The sequence below is a fragment of the Pantherophis guttatus genome, chromosome 1, assembly GCF_059756535.1.
Source record: "Pantherophis guttatus breed Tessera chromosome 1, ASM5975653v1, whole genome shotgun sequence".
In the NCBI taxonomy this organism is placed as follows: Eukaryota; Metazoa; Chordata; class Lepidosauria; order Squamata; family Colubridae; genus Pantherophis; species Pantherophis guttatus.
Genome location: NC_142063.1, coordinates 321,198,585 through 321,212,957, shown reverse-complemented (window position 1 = coordinate 321,212,957; position 14,373 = coordinate 321,198,585). Strand labels below are relative to the sequence as shown.

General features: G+C 40.3%; 1 protein-coding gene across 8 annotated transcripts in view; it reads left to right on the top strand.

Annotated features, from left to right (window-relative positions):
- The window catches only part of PTK2B (protein tyrosine kinase 2 beta), a 107,357-nt gene that overhangs the window by 68,865 nt on the left and 24,119 nt on the right, over nt 1–14,373 (top strand). For all 8 annotated transcript variants that reach the window (XM_087883342.1, XM_087883341.1, XM_087883339.1 and 5 more), the window contains 10 exons: nt 265–366; nt 1,751–1,868; nt 4,059–4,098; nt 5,366–5,412; nt 6,008–6,061; nt 8,249–8,346; nt 9,449–9,533; nt 10,910–11,010; nt 11,195–11,310; nt 13,102–13,202. In XM_087883342.1, the coding sequence (XP_087739468.1) occupies nt 265–366; nt 1,751–1,868; nt 4,059–4,098; nt 5,366–5,412; nt 6,008–6,061; nt 8,249–8,346; nt 9,449–9,533; nt 10,910–11,010; nt 11,195–11,310; nt 13,102–13,202 (862 nt within the window). The remainder of the gene's footprint in view (nt 1–264; nt 367–1,750; nt 1,869–4,058; nt 4,099–5,365; nt 5,413–6,007; nt 6,062–8,248; nt 8,347–9,448; nt 9,534–10,909; nt 11,011–11,194; nt 11,311–13,101; nt 13,203–14,373) is intronic.

Genomic DNA, 14,373 nt, shown 5'->3' with positions numbered 1-14,373 from the left:
GATTGGTTAAGGCTGTTTTGCCCTGGAGCTTAAATTACAATAATATTCACAGTAACCTGAAAATATAATGAAATTTGTGTCACTAGAAATCTTTTTTTGCAAAATTAAAAAAATAAAGAGACACAAATCAGAATGCTGCTATTCTGCACGTATGGGTCTGGCATAGCATCCCACCTCACACTACAAAATGTGGAAAGCAGAAAGATTTCTTGTTTGTAATGCCAGTGAACCTTTCATAAACCATTATTTGTTACTCCTTTGCAGCCCACTTGCTTGGCTGAATTCAAACAGATCAAATCCATCAAATGTACTACTGTGGAGGAAGGCAGAGCGTTGCTGCAGCTTGGTCTTACTGGGAACCCCCAGGTAAGGAGGAAGTGCAAGGTGGCTTGGATCGTATCCAGAGGTGGGATTCATTTACCTTCCCTATCGGTTCGCAAATGTGAGCGTGCACGCCTTTCACACATGCTCAGCCTTCCGCACATGCTCTTTGCTCGCATGTGTGCCTTCCGTGCATGCGCACAGCCTCCAAAACGTGGCAAAATAGGATGGCATTACGGCCGGGCAGGCAGGCAGGGCCTACCACAGTCGCCGCTACAGGTTTGTCTGAATCTGACAGACCCGGCTAAATCCCACCATTGATCGTATCTCAGATGTCTCCCTGTTCCAAGTCTTCCAACACTCTTTTTGAGAGAGAAAAAGTAAGAACAGGATCAAAGCCAAGAGCTGGTGCAGTTCAGCCTTCTGTAGTAGGCAGTCAAATGCAATCACAAAGCACACAAGCATGGACCAGAATTCAATATCCCTCCTCCACTTTTGCTCCTTAGCAGTTAGGAATCAAGGCATGCCAGAACTTTATCAAGACTAATGGCCATTTTAACCCTGCCTGGATTGATGGCCATCAACACATTTGATGGCAGCAAATTCCATACATAACTGTGCACTACACAAGGGGCGGGGGGAGCTTCTTCCTTTCATCAGTCTCCAATCTCTCTGTATTTATTTTTGAGTGGGTGATGTCTACATGCTAACATTGTGAGAGGAGAAAAACTTGTTTCTATCCATAGATTTCATAGTATGAGAATTTGTGTGCCTTCAAGTCAGCTTTAACTCATGGCAGCTACATAGATAAATCTATGCTATGAGACTTCTTGGGAAATTTCTTTTGGAAGTAGTTTGCTGTTGTCTGCTTCCTGGAGCTGAGAGAAAGTGATTAGCCCAAGGTCATCCAGCCGACTTCTTGCGTAAAATGAGATGATAACTCATAGTCTCACATTTTCTAGCCAATGCCTTTATTCACTACGCTAAACTGTGTGTCATGCCTACCTATACACACATACAAACTAACTCTGGACTGTTGCCATGGCAATTGTATAGACATGTCCATGAAGTCACCAAGAATCAGGTTCAACTTGAGGGAGACTTCAGACACACAGGTTGCACTCAACTAAGTTTGCAAATTATCAAACTTTTGCTAGAAGCAACTTTGTCAGGCAATAAAAGAGAAAACATATACATTTAAAAATAAAAGATTATACCTTTGATATTTTCTTGGGCCTTTCCGGTGCTGACAGTTTGCTTTGGTTCATCTCTTTCTCAGCTTTGCCACCAACATGTATTTGGGTTCCAACCAAGGGCTTTAAACCAATGTAGTTACCATCTTGATGGGCAAACACGTGAGCACTAACAATGAAATCTCTATCTATATGGTTGGCACAGGAACCTTATATGGCTTTTTTTAACTTGGCAGTCCTTGACTATTAAGACATCCTCCCTGGCTGAGGCAGAGAACATGGCTGACTTAATAGATGGCTACTGCAGGCTGCAGGGATGCTTGGATACCTCCCTCATCATCCGACCCAACACAGGTGAGATCAAGTGATCCTTTGCATATGGTAAGGGTGGGTCTTATCTGATTTGAAGAAGCACAGTAGGAATGTAATAGTGCAGACTGAATTGGTCTGTCTCACATACTTTCTTGTAGGAGAGTGTGGATGATATACTTTGTTTCTTAAAACAATATTAAGCTATTTGTGGGAGGTTCTTACTGACCTATTATTTGAACTTATCCAGTTCTTTTCTAGTAAAATTCAGATTTCCTGGAAAATGTTTATATGTTTAGTCTGTTCACAGGATCATGTCATTCATACATTGCCTTGACCCTTGAGCTGTGTAAAATATTTCCTTGAAATGGATAAGGTTTTTTATGGGGTTTTATCTTGTGTGTTTTTAATGTTGTAAATCAGGGGTCACCAAACTTTCGGACCTCAGGGACCACTAAATTCATTATTTTAAATCCCGCAGACCACTAATATGATCTGCCTAATGACCGGCTGGGTGGGTGTGGCTAAGTGGACATATGACTGGGTGGACATGGTCAACTGGTCATGTGACTGGGTGGGTGTGGCCAATTCATCACCTGCCCACCCCGGCTCCTCAGGGCCCCAACAGGAAGCAGTTGTTGGCGCTAAACAGCCACCACAAGAAAGAGTTGGCAAAACAGCTGGCTCAGTTCAAATTGGATCTGACCGAGAAGGAGGCTCAGCAGAAGCACCTCACTGAGGACTATGAGCATAGGCTTTCCAAGTAGCGGAAAGACCTGTGGGAGTGCAAGGCCAGGTACTGGCACCTGGAGGCTCAGCGGGCTGAGATGGTCAGCCAGTTCCAGACCATGATGCAGTCCCACTGGAACAAGGTCCTCCGGCTCTTCACCACCAGCGGCAATTTCCTTCAGCCTTCACCCAAAGCCCTGCACCAGGAGGCCAAAGCAGACCCCAAGTCAGAATTTCTGTCTCCCTCCGACCCACACAAAAAGACCCCGAAGGGGGAGACTCTCTGCAGCAACACAAACGTTCATTGAACGTATCCGTCCCAGGGCCCGTAGTTTGAGGACCCCTGATTTAGTGCAATATTAAAAATGCAAATAATTTTTCTGCGGACCACCAAAATTTTCTCACAGACCACCAGTGGTCCACGGACCACCAGTTGGTGACCGCTGTTGTAAATTACCCAGAGTCACCTATGTGTGAGTTGGGTGGCCATATACCTTTGTTAGATAGGTAGATGATAGATAGATAGATAGATAGATAGATAGATAGATAGATAGATAGATAGATAGGCAGGCAGGCAGGCAGGCAGGCAGGCAGGCAGGCAGGCAGGCAGGCAGGCAGGCAGACAGACAGACAGACAGACAGGCAGACAGACCACATGATATTGGGTGTGTTGACTAGAAAGTAAGGCAATGTTAGATCCAACATTGCTTTATAGCCTTATAGCATTGATTATAGCTTTAATCAACTATATATAAACAAGAATTTAATGGTATTTTCCATTAAATCTTAAACCTTAAAATCAGAAGCTTGTCTTAGAAATCAAGGCAACACATGAAACTGTTTTGACTCTGGACCCAAGTGTTAACTGGATCCCCACCCCCACCCCCCACATACACACAGTTTTAAAATTATTAGATTGCTGTATATGTTTTTATTGTACGATTTCTTAATCTATGGCATGCTGCAAAAGTATAGTTATAACAATTCATCAATGAAAGCAAACAACACCAAGTTAAAACCTTACCTGTTCTTCTTACAACATGGAGAGGTCTTCATGGTGAACTCTTCACCTTGTCTTTCTATAGATTTCACATATTTTATTTATTGAAATTATTTCAGAATTGAAGGCTCCCTCAATTGAAAGCAATTGCCTGATTTACTCACTCCTAAAGCCACCATTATCAAAGTTTCCAGTTAAGAAAAGGGATTTTTTAAAATAATGTTCTGGCCCATGTTTGTAATTCATTAGTGCTTATGGATGCTACAGAAAACTTTGCATTCCAATTCCAAAATTCATTTTAGAATTTCTCCAGTGTTCATTTGGTGAAATAGAGTTAGCAAAGCTTAAGAGAATAATAGAACAGAACAAGGGAAGTCCACCCACACCTAGGTATTTGGAGACAGGGAAAAAAACAGAAGTGGGAAGAGATCTCATTCACAGCAAAAATGGACAAATAGAATTGAGCTTGAGTTTCCTGACATGCTTTATCTCTTTTTCCCTTGCAGAGAATGAGAAGAGGATCAGTCTGCCTCAGGTCCCAATACAGTAAGTAAGATGGTCGAACTACCCCAGGAAGTTGTGCTTGTATGTAATACTGAGCACCAGAGGACAGTAGGAGAACAAACCAGTTTTGCACTAGTGATAAAATTACCTCAGTGCTCCCTGAGCTCTACTTTATTCAGAGAAGAAGCAGAACTATTGCTATCTGGAAATATTATAGGTAGTAGAATAGCGTGTGTTCCATATACACATAAAAATGTTGACCAAGTTGATGGAGATAACACATATCAATAATTATGAATGCTGATAACAAAATAGAATTGTACTATAGAAATTGCTGGGATATCAACAGTAGGTTCACTGTTCTACTCATAAGCTTTCTAATGGGATTTGACAGCTGTTGTAGGAGAAAGGATGCTGAATTATTAAAGATTGTCAATGATCTCATCTGTCAGAACTTTTCATGCACTTTTATTTTCCCTAGCCAACATTGCTCCTTCTTCTCGTCCTTCTCCTTCTTGACTCTTGGCAACTTCCTGGACTAGTCCCTGCAATTTTTTCGGTCAGGAGTTCAGAAGTGCATTGCCCTTGCCTTCTTTTTATGGCTAAGAAAGAGTGACTAACCCAAGGTCACCCAGCTCATGCCTAAGACAGGACTAGAATTCATGGTCTTAGCTTAGTGCCTTAACTATTATACCAAACTGGCTCTCCAGCCCTCTCTTAGGTGCCCAAACATTATCCTAAATGGAGACTCCATAAACAAGTGAAGCCCTTCATCATTACTGGAAGAAATGCCTTCATATTGATTGATTATATTTATAGAATCCTTAATGCTCACTTTTCTCTTTTCTCTATTTTATCACTCTGCTAAACAAATAATTCCCTCAACACTGTGAAACTATTTACTAAGTCTGCACTACTATAAATCTTCTCATCTTCTCATTGTTCCCATCTCCTCCCACTTATGACTGTAACCTTGTTGCTGTTATCCTTACGATTTATATTGATATTGTCTCCTGATTGCTTATTTGTAACCTATGACTATCATTAAGTGTTGTACCTTATGATTCTTGATGAACGTATCCTTTATTTTATGTACACTGAGAGCATATGCACCAAGACAAGTTCCTTGTGTGTCCAATCACACTTGGCCAATAAAAATTCTATTCTATTCTATTCTATTCTATTCTATTCTATTCTATTCTATTCTATTCTATTCTATTCTATTCTATTCTATTCTTTGTAAAAATAAAATCTCAGAAAAAGGAAATGAGCAAACCCAGTTCTGTTCCTCATTATCTTTCTGCCACAGGCATATAGAAGAAAAGAGATCCAAACTGACAGAGAGCTTCAGCAGCGGTAAGTTGAATTTTACCTCACCGCTATCAGATCAATGAGGATTGATGACATCAGATATATGAACTGTGTACTCGGGAGTTTTGATCTGTTTTAATCTCTGGCATTGCCATTTTTAACAGAAGTCATGGAATGATGGAGTTTACTCAGAGTAGGCGGATGTATAATTATTTTTGTTGTCCTATCATTTCTAATCAAATAGATTTCTGAAACATACAAAATCATGCCATGCTTCTCTGATGAAAGTCAAAAATGAAACAGAAAATTGAATGTTCTATCCAGAAGTAATGTCTAACATAATTATTCAACTGTCCAGAAAGGATAGTGAAAATTTGAGAAATGCCAGCTTCTTTTTCCAGCCAGGATTAGTTCATCCAAGTCACCAGCTTTTAATGCTGGTCATAAAAGGTCATTTGGAAATTCCTTATTCCCCTCCCTTGTGTTTATTTTTATTTTTTCTGTGAAAAATAAGCTAAGTTAGAGAACACAATAAAATCTTCTGGAAGCATCCCATGTTATATCTTTATGAACAAAATGATGGGATATATTTGTGGGAAAGATTATTTATACTGAAGTAACAGATAATGTTTTATTCCAGATTCTGACATTTATGCTGAGATTCCAGATGAAGCATCCAGACCCATATCTGGAGGTTGGTTCAGATCTTGGTCCCCTTTTCTAAAATCATATAGGGTTAGGGCTTCTTCAACTGTACTTTTAGACTGGATTAACATATAGAAAGGATTAGGTGGCTGAATTATTATGCAGAAATGGTACCCAGAATAATGTGATGTACCAATGTAAAAGAAAGGGGTTTTTAAAAATAAAATAGGCGGTTCAAAGAAATAACATCATTAAATGTTTTATAATTGTTATGTGAGCATTGAAACACACTAACCCCATTATCCCATGTCTGATTTCTAAAATATGCTTAATGGAGTCACGGGTAGGGCTATCATGTTATGTGAACAAACAGCAGTAAGACTGGAGAGGACCATTTTAATTCAATTTAATTAAACATTTCAGAAATTACCCTCTCTAAGTCAGCCATATTGTGTAATTCCAGAAGAGAATCACACTTTGCCTCTGGCTACCATTAATGGAAACAAAAGCTTAGAACAACCTTACAAAAATAAAGTATAACCAACACACATTGATGCCAAAAGTCCTAACTACTTATATAGACTAATTGAACCAGAGTTAGCAGTGATTGATGAGGTGAGAAATCTTGGACTAATGCATGTGTGAACACTGTGCATCTGTTGTTTAAAAAAAAAAAAAAGGCCAGCGGAACATGGGGGATAAAAATAAATTGTATTGAAAATAGAGATGCCAGTAGTGTAATGCTTTTATATAAGTCAGTGGTGTGAACGCATCTGGTATGTTATGATCAGGTCTGATTGCCATACCTCAAAAAGGATACAGTGGAACTAGAGATGGTTCACAAGAGGACAATCGAGGTGATCAAGAGGTTAGAGCAATTTCCCTATAACCATGATGGCAAACCTATGGCACACGTGCTGGAAGTGGCATGCAGAGCCATCTCTCCGGGCACACCAGTCGTGGTCCTATTGCTCTTCCGGGTTCCAGCACACACATTATTAAGCTCTTATTAAGCTATTATTAAGCTATTATCATTATCATTATTATTATTATTAAGCTCTGGGGGAAAGAGGGGACTGGTTACTTGTCAAGGTAAATGCACCTCATTGAACGGGGATAACTCATTCATCTTCTCTTAAATCACTCTGTATGCAGCTTTCCGCAGATGGCAGCCATTTGAATTAAAGTGAATCATGCAGATGCAGCCATTTTCTGTATTCACATAATGTGCTTAAACAGCAGCTGCTTTTTCACAATATATTTAATATCAGGCTCCAAAAACCACAAAAGACATATTGTGATTCTCCCCAGTAGATTTCTTTATTGATCCTCACCTACAGACATAATCTTGCCAAAGTAAAGCAGACTATCACCCTCATAAAGCACATACTATTAGAAAGAAGCCATCTTCAGCCTCTTTCTCTCCCACAAACTATCTGAACTGAATTGCTTCTTGCTTCCCTGGAATGTATTCCTTTCTTCCTGGGATCCCAGACTACCTTCCATCACATCAACCTTGATTAATTTTAAATAGCCATAGGATTTTCATAGCTTAGCATACTGTGCACAGCCAGCTTGTTTCATTAGTTTAAGGTTCAGTGTATTGTGCAAACTAGGAAAATTAGCTAATTCAGAAACCAGATTAAGGCTATTGGATGAATGCAGCTACTAAGACTGAGACAGGGAAGGGAAGAAATAGTAGAAAATTGCAGCAAAAAATGCATATAGATTAAATTTTGAAGCAAAGTGCAGTATTCTGATGATGATGATGGAGGGCCTAACTTGAGGGTTAGAAAGTTGGCAAAAGATTCATAGTGGTAAATTTGAGTCCAATCCTGGGTGGAGAGGGGATGGAAGCCTTTTCAAGTGATGAGTTCTATATCTTTGTGGTAAATATTGTATCTGAATATGAGTTGGGGGAGGGGAAGCCACACTACTAAAAACAACCGTGAAAAATTGTAGCCAGTGCTACCATTCCCAAATTGCTGCTGAGCTTCTGAATTTGTTGAAGACCACTCTTTATGGACAGATGAGACTTGAATGTGTTTTCATGACTGCAATCTCTGCAGGATGTCACTCTCCTCCTGCCTGTAGTTATAGTTGAATCAAAACTTGGCCAGCCTGCAAAATGGCAGGCTTTCTAAATTATGATGTGGTATTGAGGAGTTACATGTTGTTGTTGTTGTTATTCACATCTGACAAGTTGATATGTCCCGCCATTCTATTCCTTGCACAGCCCAACAGTTTGTGATTTCTCGAGAAGATGTTTCCCTGGGCAGGATCCTGGGAGAAGGTTTCTTTGGAGAAGTCTATGAAGGTGTCTTCCTCAATGAGGTGAGTCTGGAGCAGTAGGATTTTATCCTAGTCTTCCCTAATCAGACAAGCATCAAATGTGCTGGACTGCAATTTCATTATGCGCCAGGGTCCAGCTGGCTTCATGACAATTCTAGTCCAGCTGTTATGAAGAGCAATTTACTAGACTGCCTTTGGTCTGTAGACTAGAATGGAGAGGTGTAGTGAGCCTTGGTGGCGCAGCAGACTAAAGCACTGTTAAGTAATACCAGCTGCCTGCAATTATTGCAAGTTCAAATCTCACCAGGCTCAAGGTTGACTCAGCCTTCCATCCTTTTGAGGTAGGTAAAATGAGGACCCGGTTTGTGGGGGCAATAAGCTGACTTTGTATAAAAAAGAACACCGCTTAGGGTGGGGCCGAAAGCCCTACTAAGCAGGTATATACAAAAGTATGAAAGCTATTGTTTAACGCATTGTAAGCTGCCCTGAGTCTCCGGAAAAGGGCAGCATATAAATCGAACCAATAAATAAATAGTATGAATCATAAATGGCACAAGGAGAAGTATGAGAGATCACCTGCCAAAGAACAGTGTGCATTCAACTTCTTAATGAAAAAAAAATCAAGGGAAATGTGTCATCAATATAGAGACATTTAGATAGACAGACATTTATATGCCTATTTTGTTATTTGAACATTAGAAAGACCTTAAGACTGAGAGAAACCTATCCCTGGTGCCAAACTACATGTGAAACATGCACATGATTTAGTTGTGGTGTAGGACCATTAAAATTATTACAAATTTGAAGATAGGTGAGAATATTCTGGCTGTTGGTTTCCTTTGGACATTGGTTTCTGGATCTTTGGTCTGACCCCAGAGCTATTGCTACAGTTTTAAAAAGCCAATAGAGGCACTTGTTCCTATGGAAAAGATTAACATACATGAACTCCAGCTTTTTGTGTTTTGTCCAAAAGAGCTGAAGTTAAGCAGACCAGCTTCCTCCTCCTCCTCTTCTTCTTCTTCCTCCTCCTCCCCCTCCTCCTTCTCCTCCCCATCTTCTCCTTCTCTTTCTCCTTCTCCTTCACCTCCTCCTTCTTCCCCTTCTCCCTTCCCTTTTTAATATTGGGATCACCCTCTTCTTTCAGAGTGGAGAGCGAGTTAGTGTTGCTGTGAAAACCTGCAAGAAAGATTGCACTGCTGAGAACAAGGAGAAGTTCATGAGTGAAGCAAGTACGTAGACTCCCTCTTTATGTGAACACGTGAACTAAAATGCCATTTCCTCCCACATCTGGTGCAGTGCCACAATAGCAATGACTGAATGGTGCAATGGCAGTAGTTGTGGGAAGAGACAGCTTCTCTGGGTGTGATTTCTTCGAATTTTCTCAGGGTGAGCTTTTAGAGTTGCCATATTTAAAATTTTTGCTCTCTTCCCCATGCTGTCTCCAAATTAAATGTCTGAGTGAGGAATGGGTTTATCTCATGTTCAGTGTACTTGCCTGTCAAAGCAACAAACAGCATGCACCAAACTTGCAATTCTACAGCTTGCAAAAAAAAGCAGAGGAGGCAGCCCAACAGTTACAAGAGAAAACAAAGCAGTTATAGAAAAGATTCCCAAGTCCAGAGGAGGGGAAAGATACAAGAAAGAGTTATTCCTTAATTATGCTAGGTATAAGTTGAGCTGGACAACTGCTTTGATGGGCTTTCAAGATTCTGTTACAAAACCCTACTGGTGTTAATAAGGGCCTTTCCAGAAATCTAGCAGTTCTTGTTTCCTGAATTTACCAAGCTTTGCTGGGCTTGCTTCCTTTTGTAAGTGTCATGTTCAGCGGTGAAATCCTCTGAAGTCTGCTACCGGTTCCATGAGTCTGTTAACCAAGCGTGCACTAAGCGTGCACATGCACACCTGAGGCACGCCCACACAGTGCTAAAAAAGGAACATTTTGAAGCAATCTGAGTCTGCAAAGGTAAGTAGAACAGTGAGGGGGGAGAATCTGTTGTGCCACATGATTTAGATTAGCTAGAAAGCAGGAAATCCGACGATTCTAGCTAATATAAATCATACGTCACAACTGATCGTCACCCAGCTGATCATCGGAAATACCAGTTTGCCTGAACTGGTAGCATTTTTTACTACCAGTTCAGGAAAACCGGTCCGAACCGGTAGCATTTCACCCCTGGTCATTTTCCATCCTCTGTTTTCCTAAGGTCTGTTCCATCGCATCAAGTGAAGCACTGTAGAACAGTTGTATTTTCAAGTAAATGCTTAACTGGACAAGTGCCCTTGACTTTTAAATCAGTGAAAATAGGCTTTTCAAACTAAATAAGAGAATAATATTACCGGACATCATAAAAATGCTATTAATTTAATTGATCGATTATAGCAACTTCAACAAATAGAAGGAAAGGAAAGAAGCTTGACAATGAAACAAAGGATTTTAAAATAATTTTTTATTGGATAGAAGGGAGGAGAGCATTAATCCTGCTGTGGAGGCAAACTGATGCTAATACATCTCTAAGAATAAGATATGTTCTCAGGGGATCTCTGAAATCAGGGCTGAAAATGAAAATGGCCCGTGTGTCAAGATTAACCCCAATGTAACCTACAGTGCTCATGAAAAAGATGGACCATCCCCACATTGTGAAACTGATTGGCATCACGGAGGAGGAGCCAACATGGATTGTTATGGAACTCTATCCTTATGGAGAGGTGAGCTGATGGTACCCAAAGCAATGGGAGTTGGGAAGTTGAATCTAACCCCCCCCCCCCCAAAAAAAAAAACCAAGGAAGCAAAGAAGCAAGAAAATGGAAGGAACCTCTTGAGTCTGAGCTTCTTTGGAAAGAAAGTTTTAGAAATAGATTTCTATCCAGATTTTTCATCTTCCCTTTGCAGCTGGGACACTACCTCGAACAGAACAAGGCCCACCTGAAGGTGCAGACACTTATCCTGTATACCTTGCAGATTTGCAAAGCCATGGCTTACCTGGAGGCTATCAACTGTGTGCACAGGTACAAGGGCTTTTTATTTTAATGTAAAATAATAGATGGCATGTAAAGATATGTACATACTCAGACAGAGTTTTCTCTGGGCATATTCTTGCACCAACTCCAGGGCTAAATGGAATCCAGCCTCCTACATGATGTAGCTTCTAGGCCAGAATGGGCAACTTTTTGCCTCTGTCTTTCTATGGTGCCTAAGGATTGGTGAGAAAGGAACTGCAATTCTGGAATTTTTGGGAAAGAAGGAAATTCAGTGGCAAAAGTAGTGGAATGCTTTCTTAAGGTGCCCATTTCACCTTTTGAATCCCCCCGCCCCAAAACTGGGAAAAATAGTGCAGTTACTTGGTTTCATCAGGTGTTCCAAAGAATTCAGTGAATAACTTAAGTTCCTGGAAGGATTAAGAAACCTGGTTTGCCACCTCTATTTTACTCCAGTCTCTTAAAACACAAAAAAGGACTCAAAAACTCCATCTTATCCATTCTGTGAGGACTATGAGCACTGCAAATAATGTGCTGGAGTCTCATGTGGCTCACAAGCCGTAGGTTGCCCATCATTACTCTTTGCAATCACCAAGAAGAGATTCTCAGCCCTTGTACAATGTACGAGGACATGGCAGTTGGCTTTTGGTGTTGAAAATGTTTGAGGAACATATGGAATGTCTTTGGAGAATTGGTCTTTGGAGGAAGGGATGCTCCTTAATTGTTCTCCATTGGAATTGGAATTGGAATGCAATGTTATGTGCCAGATGGAGCAGAAGCATATTGCAAGTAGAGCTAGAATATCACAGATTGCTGTATATTTGACCTTTTACAAAAGAGCTTCAAGTTAACCTCATGTGGCATCACCAGAAACTGCTGAAAATTGAGGTTCTCAGGCAGCTCAAGGTCATTTTTAAAAGCCTAATAAATTAGCATTATAGCCAGTGATGGGTTGCCCCTGGTTCGGACCGATAGTAAAATTGGTGGGAGGCCCCGCCCACCACCCCGGATGTCATCATCAGTGATCTGCGCATGTGCAGAAGCAAGGCACATGCACAGAAGCAAGGCGCGTGAGTGAAGCGAGCACGTGCGCGCGAGCCTGTTGCGAACTGGTAGTAAAGGTAAGTAGAACTCATCCCTGATTATAGCCAAATCAATGCTGAAAGACATCCAATCCAATCTTTTCACAATTATTGTTTTGTAAGATGCAGGGATAAATTAGAGATTATAATTGAACAATGCCCAAGCAAATGCAAAAAGTGAATTTCAAAATTCATAAGGAGCAGTGAATCCTTATTATGAATTATGAATCTTAAATTCATAAGAACCAGTGAATCGAAGTAAGTAGGAGACTTACTTAGTCTTCTCCATTGAGAGAAGTGATAAAATCATGTTCAATAGTTGGTGGGACAACTTTTGGGACATGTTTTAGCTTGGTGTGGGGACTCATGATCCCTATAGTAGTTACCTCCAAGCATCATTCTTCACACACACACAAACCCACCCCACTTTCAGCAGTTGTGATGGCAGTCAGAGGTGAAACAAGTGAAGATTCATTTTCTGTTAATTCCTCCTGCTTTTTCACTAATCTCCTGATTATGAGATAACCATTGAGCACCGACATACTGAAATACCAAGCCTATCACTTTTATGGAGCTATGTTACACAGCGGTGCAAAAAATGAAAATATGGCCAGATCAATGATCATTGAATCTCTTGAACTCCTGTTTTTGTTCATATTTCCTGTTACACACCTATTTTGCTCTGCAGCTATTCAAATCTTCACAGAAGAGAATAACTAGCTCATTTTATTATCTGCAGGGACATTGCAGTCCGTAATGTGCTGGTGGCTTTGCCTGAGTGTGTCAAACTAGGAGATTTTGGACTTTCCAGATACATTGAGGATGATGAATATTACAAAGGTATGGAAAGGAGCTGGGAAAAACCCAGACTTTGAGGGTAAACTTCATATTACCGTGTTTCCCTGAAAATAAGCCCCTGTCTTATATTTTTTTGAACCCCGAAATAAGCATTTGGCCTTATTTTCGGGGAGGTCTTATTATTTGGGGGGTGTAGAGCAAGACGGGGCTCTCTTGCCATCTTACCTGATTTCCAACTCTGTCTCCCTACCCCTAACCAGAGGAAATGGCGGGAACCGGATGCATATGCGTTTAAATATTTTCAGGGAGGGCTTATTTAGGGGGGCTTATTTTAGACCATGCGCTCAAAAGCCCGATTGGCCTTATTATCAGGGGATGTCGTACTTTAGGGGAAACAGGGTATATGCATTTAAAAATATATTTTTATTCAGCTATTATTGCACATGCACTATTAGCTTCTCGGTAGAATATATAGAAGAATTCAAGTGTTTCTTTCTTCTACATCTCCACTGGCCAAGCTCTTAGGTAGCTGAGGTGAAAAAAATTATATCTTATTCTGATCTATGACCATCATAAAGATTTGATTAAGATCTTGAAGAATTATTGTCAGCCAGAAGAGACAATGTTTCCCAGGACAACAGGCAATCTCAAAAGCCTTTGGAGGCCCTCCGGAATTACTGCAAATTTAATTTTTAATGAGATGTAGTAGAAAATTGTTAAATGCATAAGAAGTAATTATATTATTAGACTAAATTTACAATAAATTACTCTTCTATCCCAGCTTTATCTCTTCATTGCTACTGGCCTGACACTCAAAGGCTAAACAAACTCTTTTCTCCACAAATGTTATGCAGTTCTCTAATAAATAGGTCAGTGCTTTGACCCTGTAAGGCAGTTATACCCCTAGTTATACCCAGGAAGTTCCAATCGTTTGGGATTATTTGGAATGCTAATGAAGGATTGTCTATGGAGGGTCTCATTCATTCAGGTCATAGTTGTCCCAAAGGTGCCTTTATTTTAAAAGCAACTGGACTTTCTGATTTTTCTTTAACACATTTTGCTTTTCATCCAAGAAGCTTCTTCAGTTTTAAGTAATTGATGGAGAATGGAAGAAATTTACATTCTCTGCAAGTAGCTAGTCGTTAATATTCTGAGGGTTGTTGAAACTACCTAGGAATTAATTTGTGTCCTCAGAGTCACCTAAATCAGAATG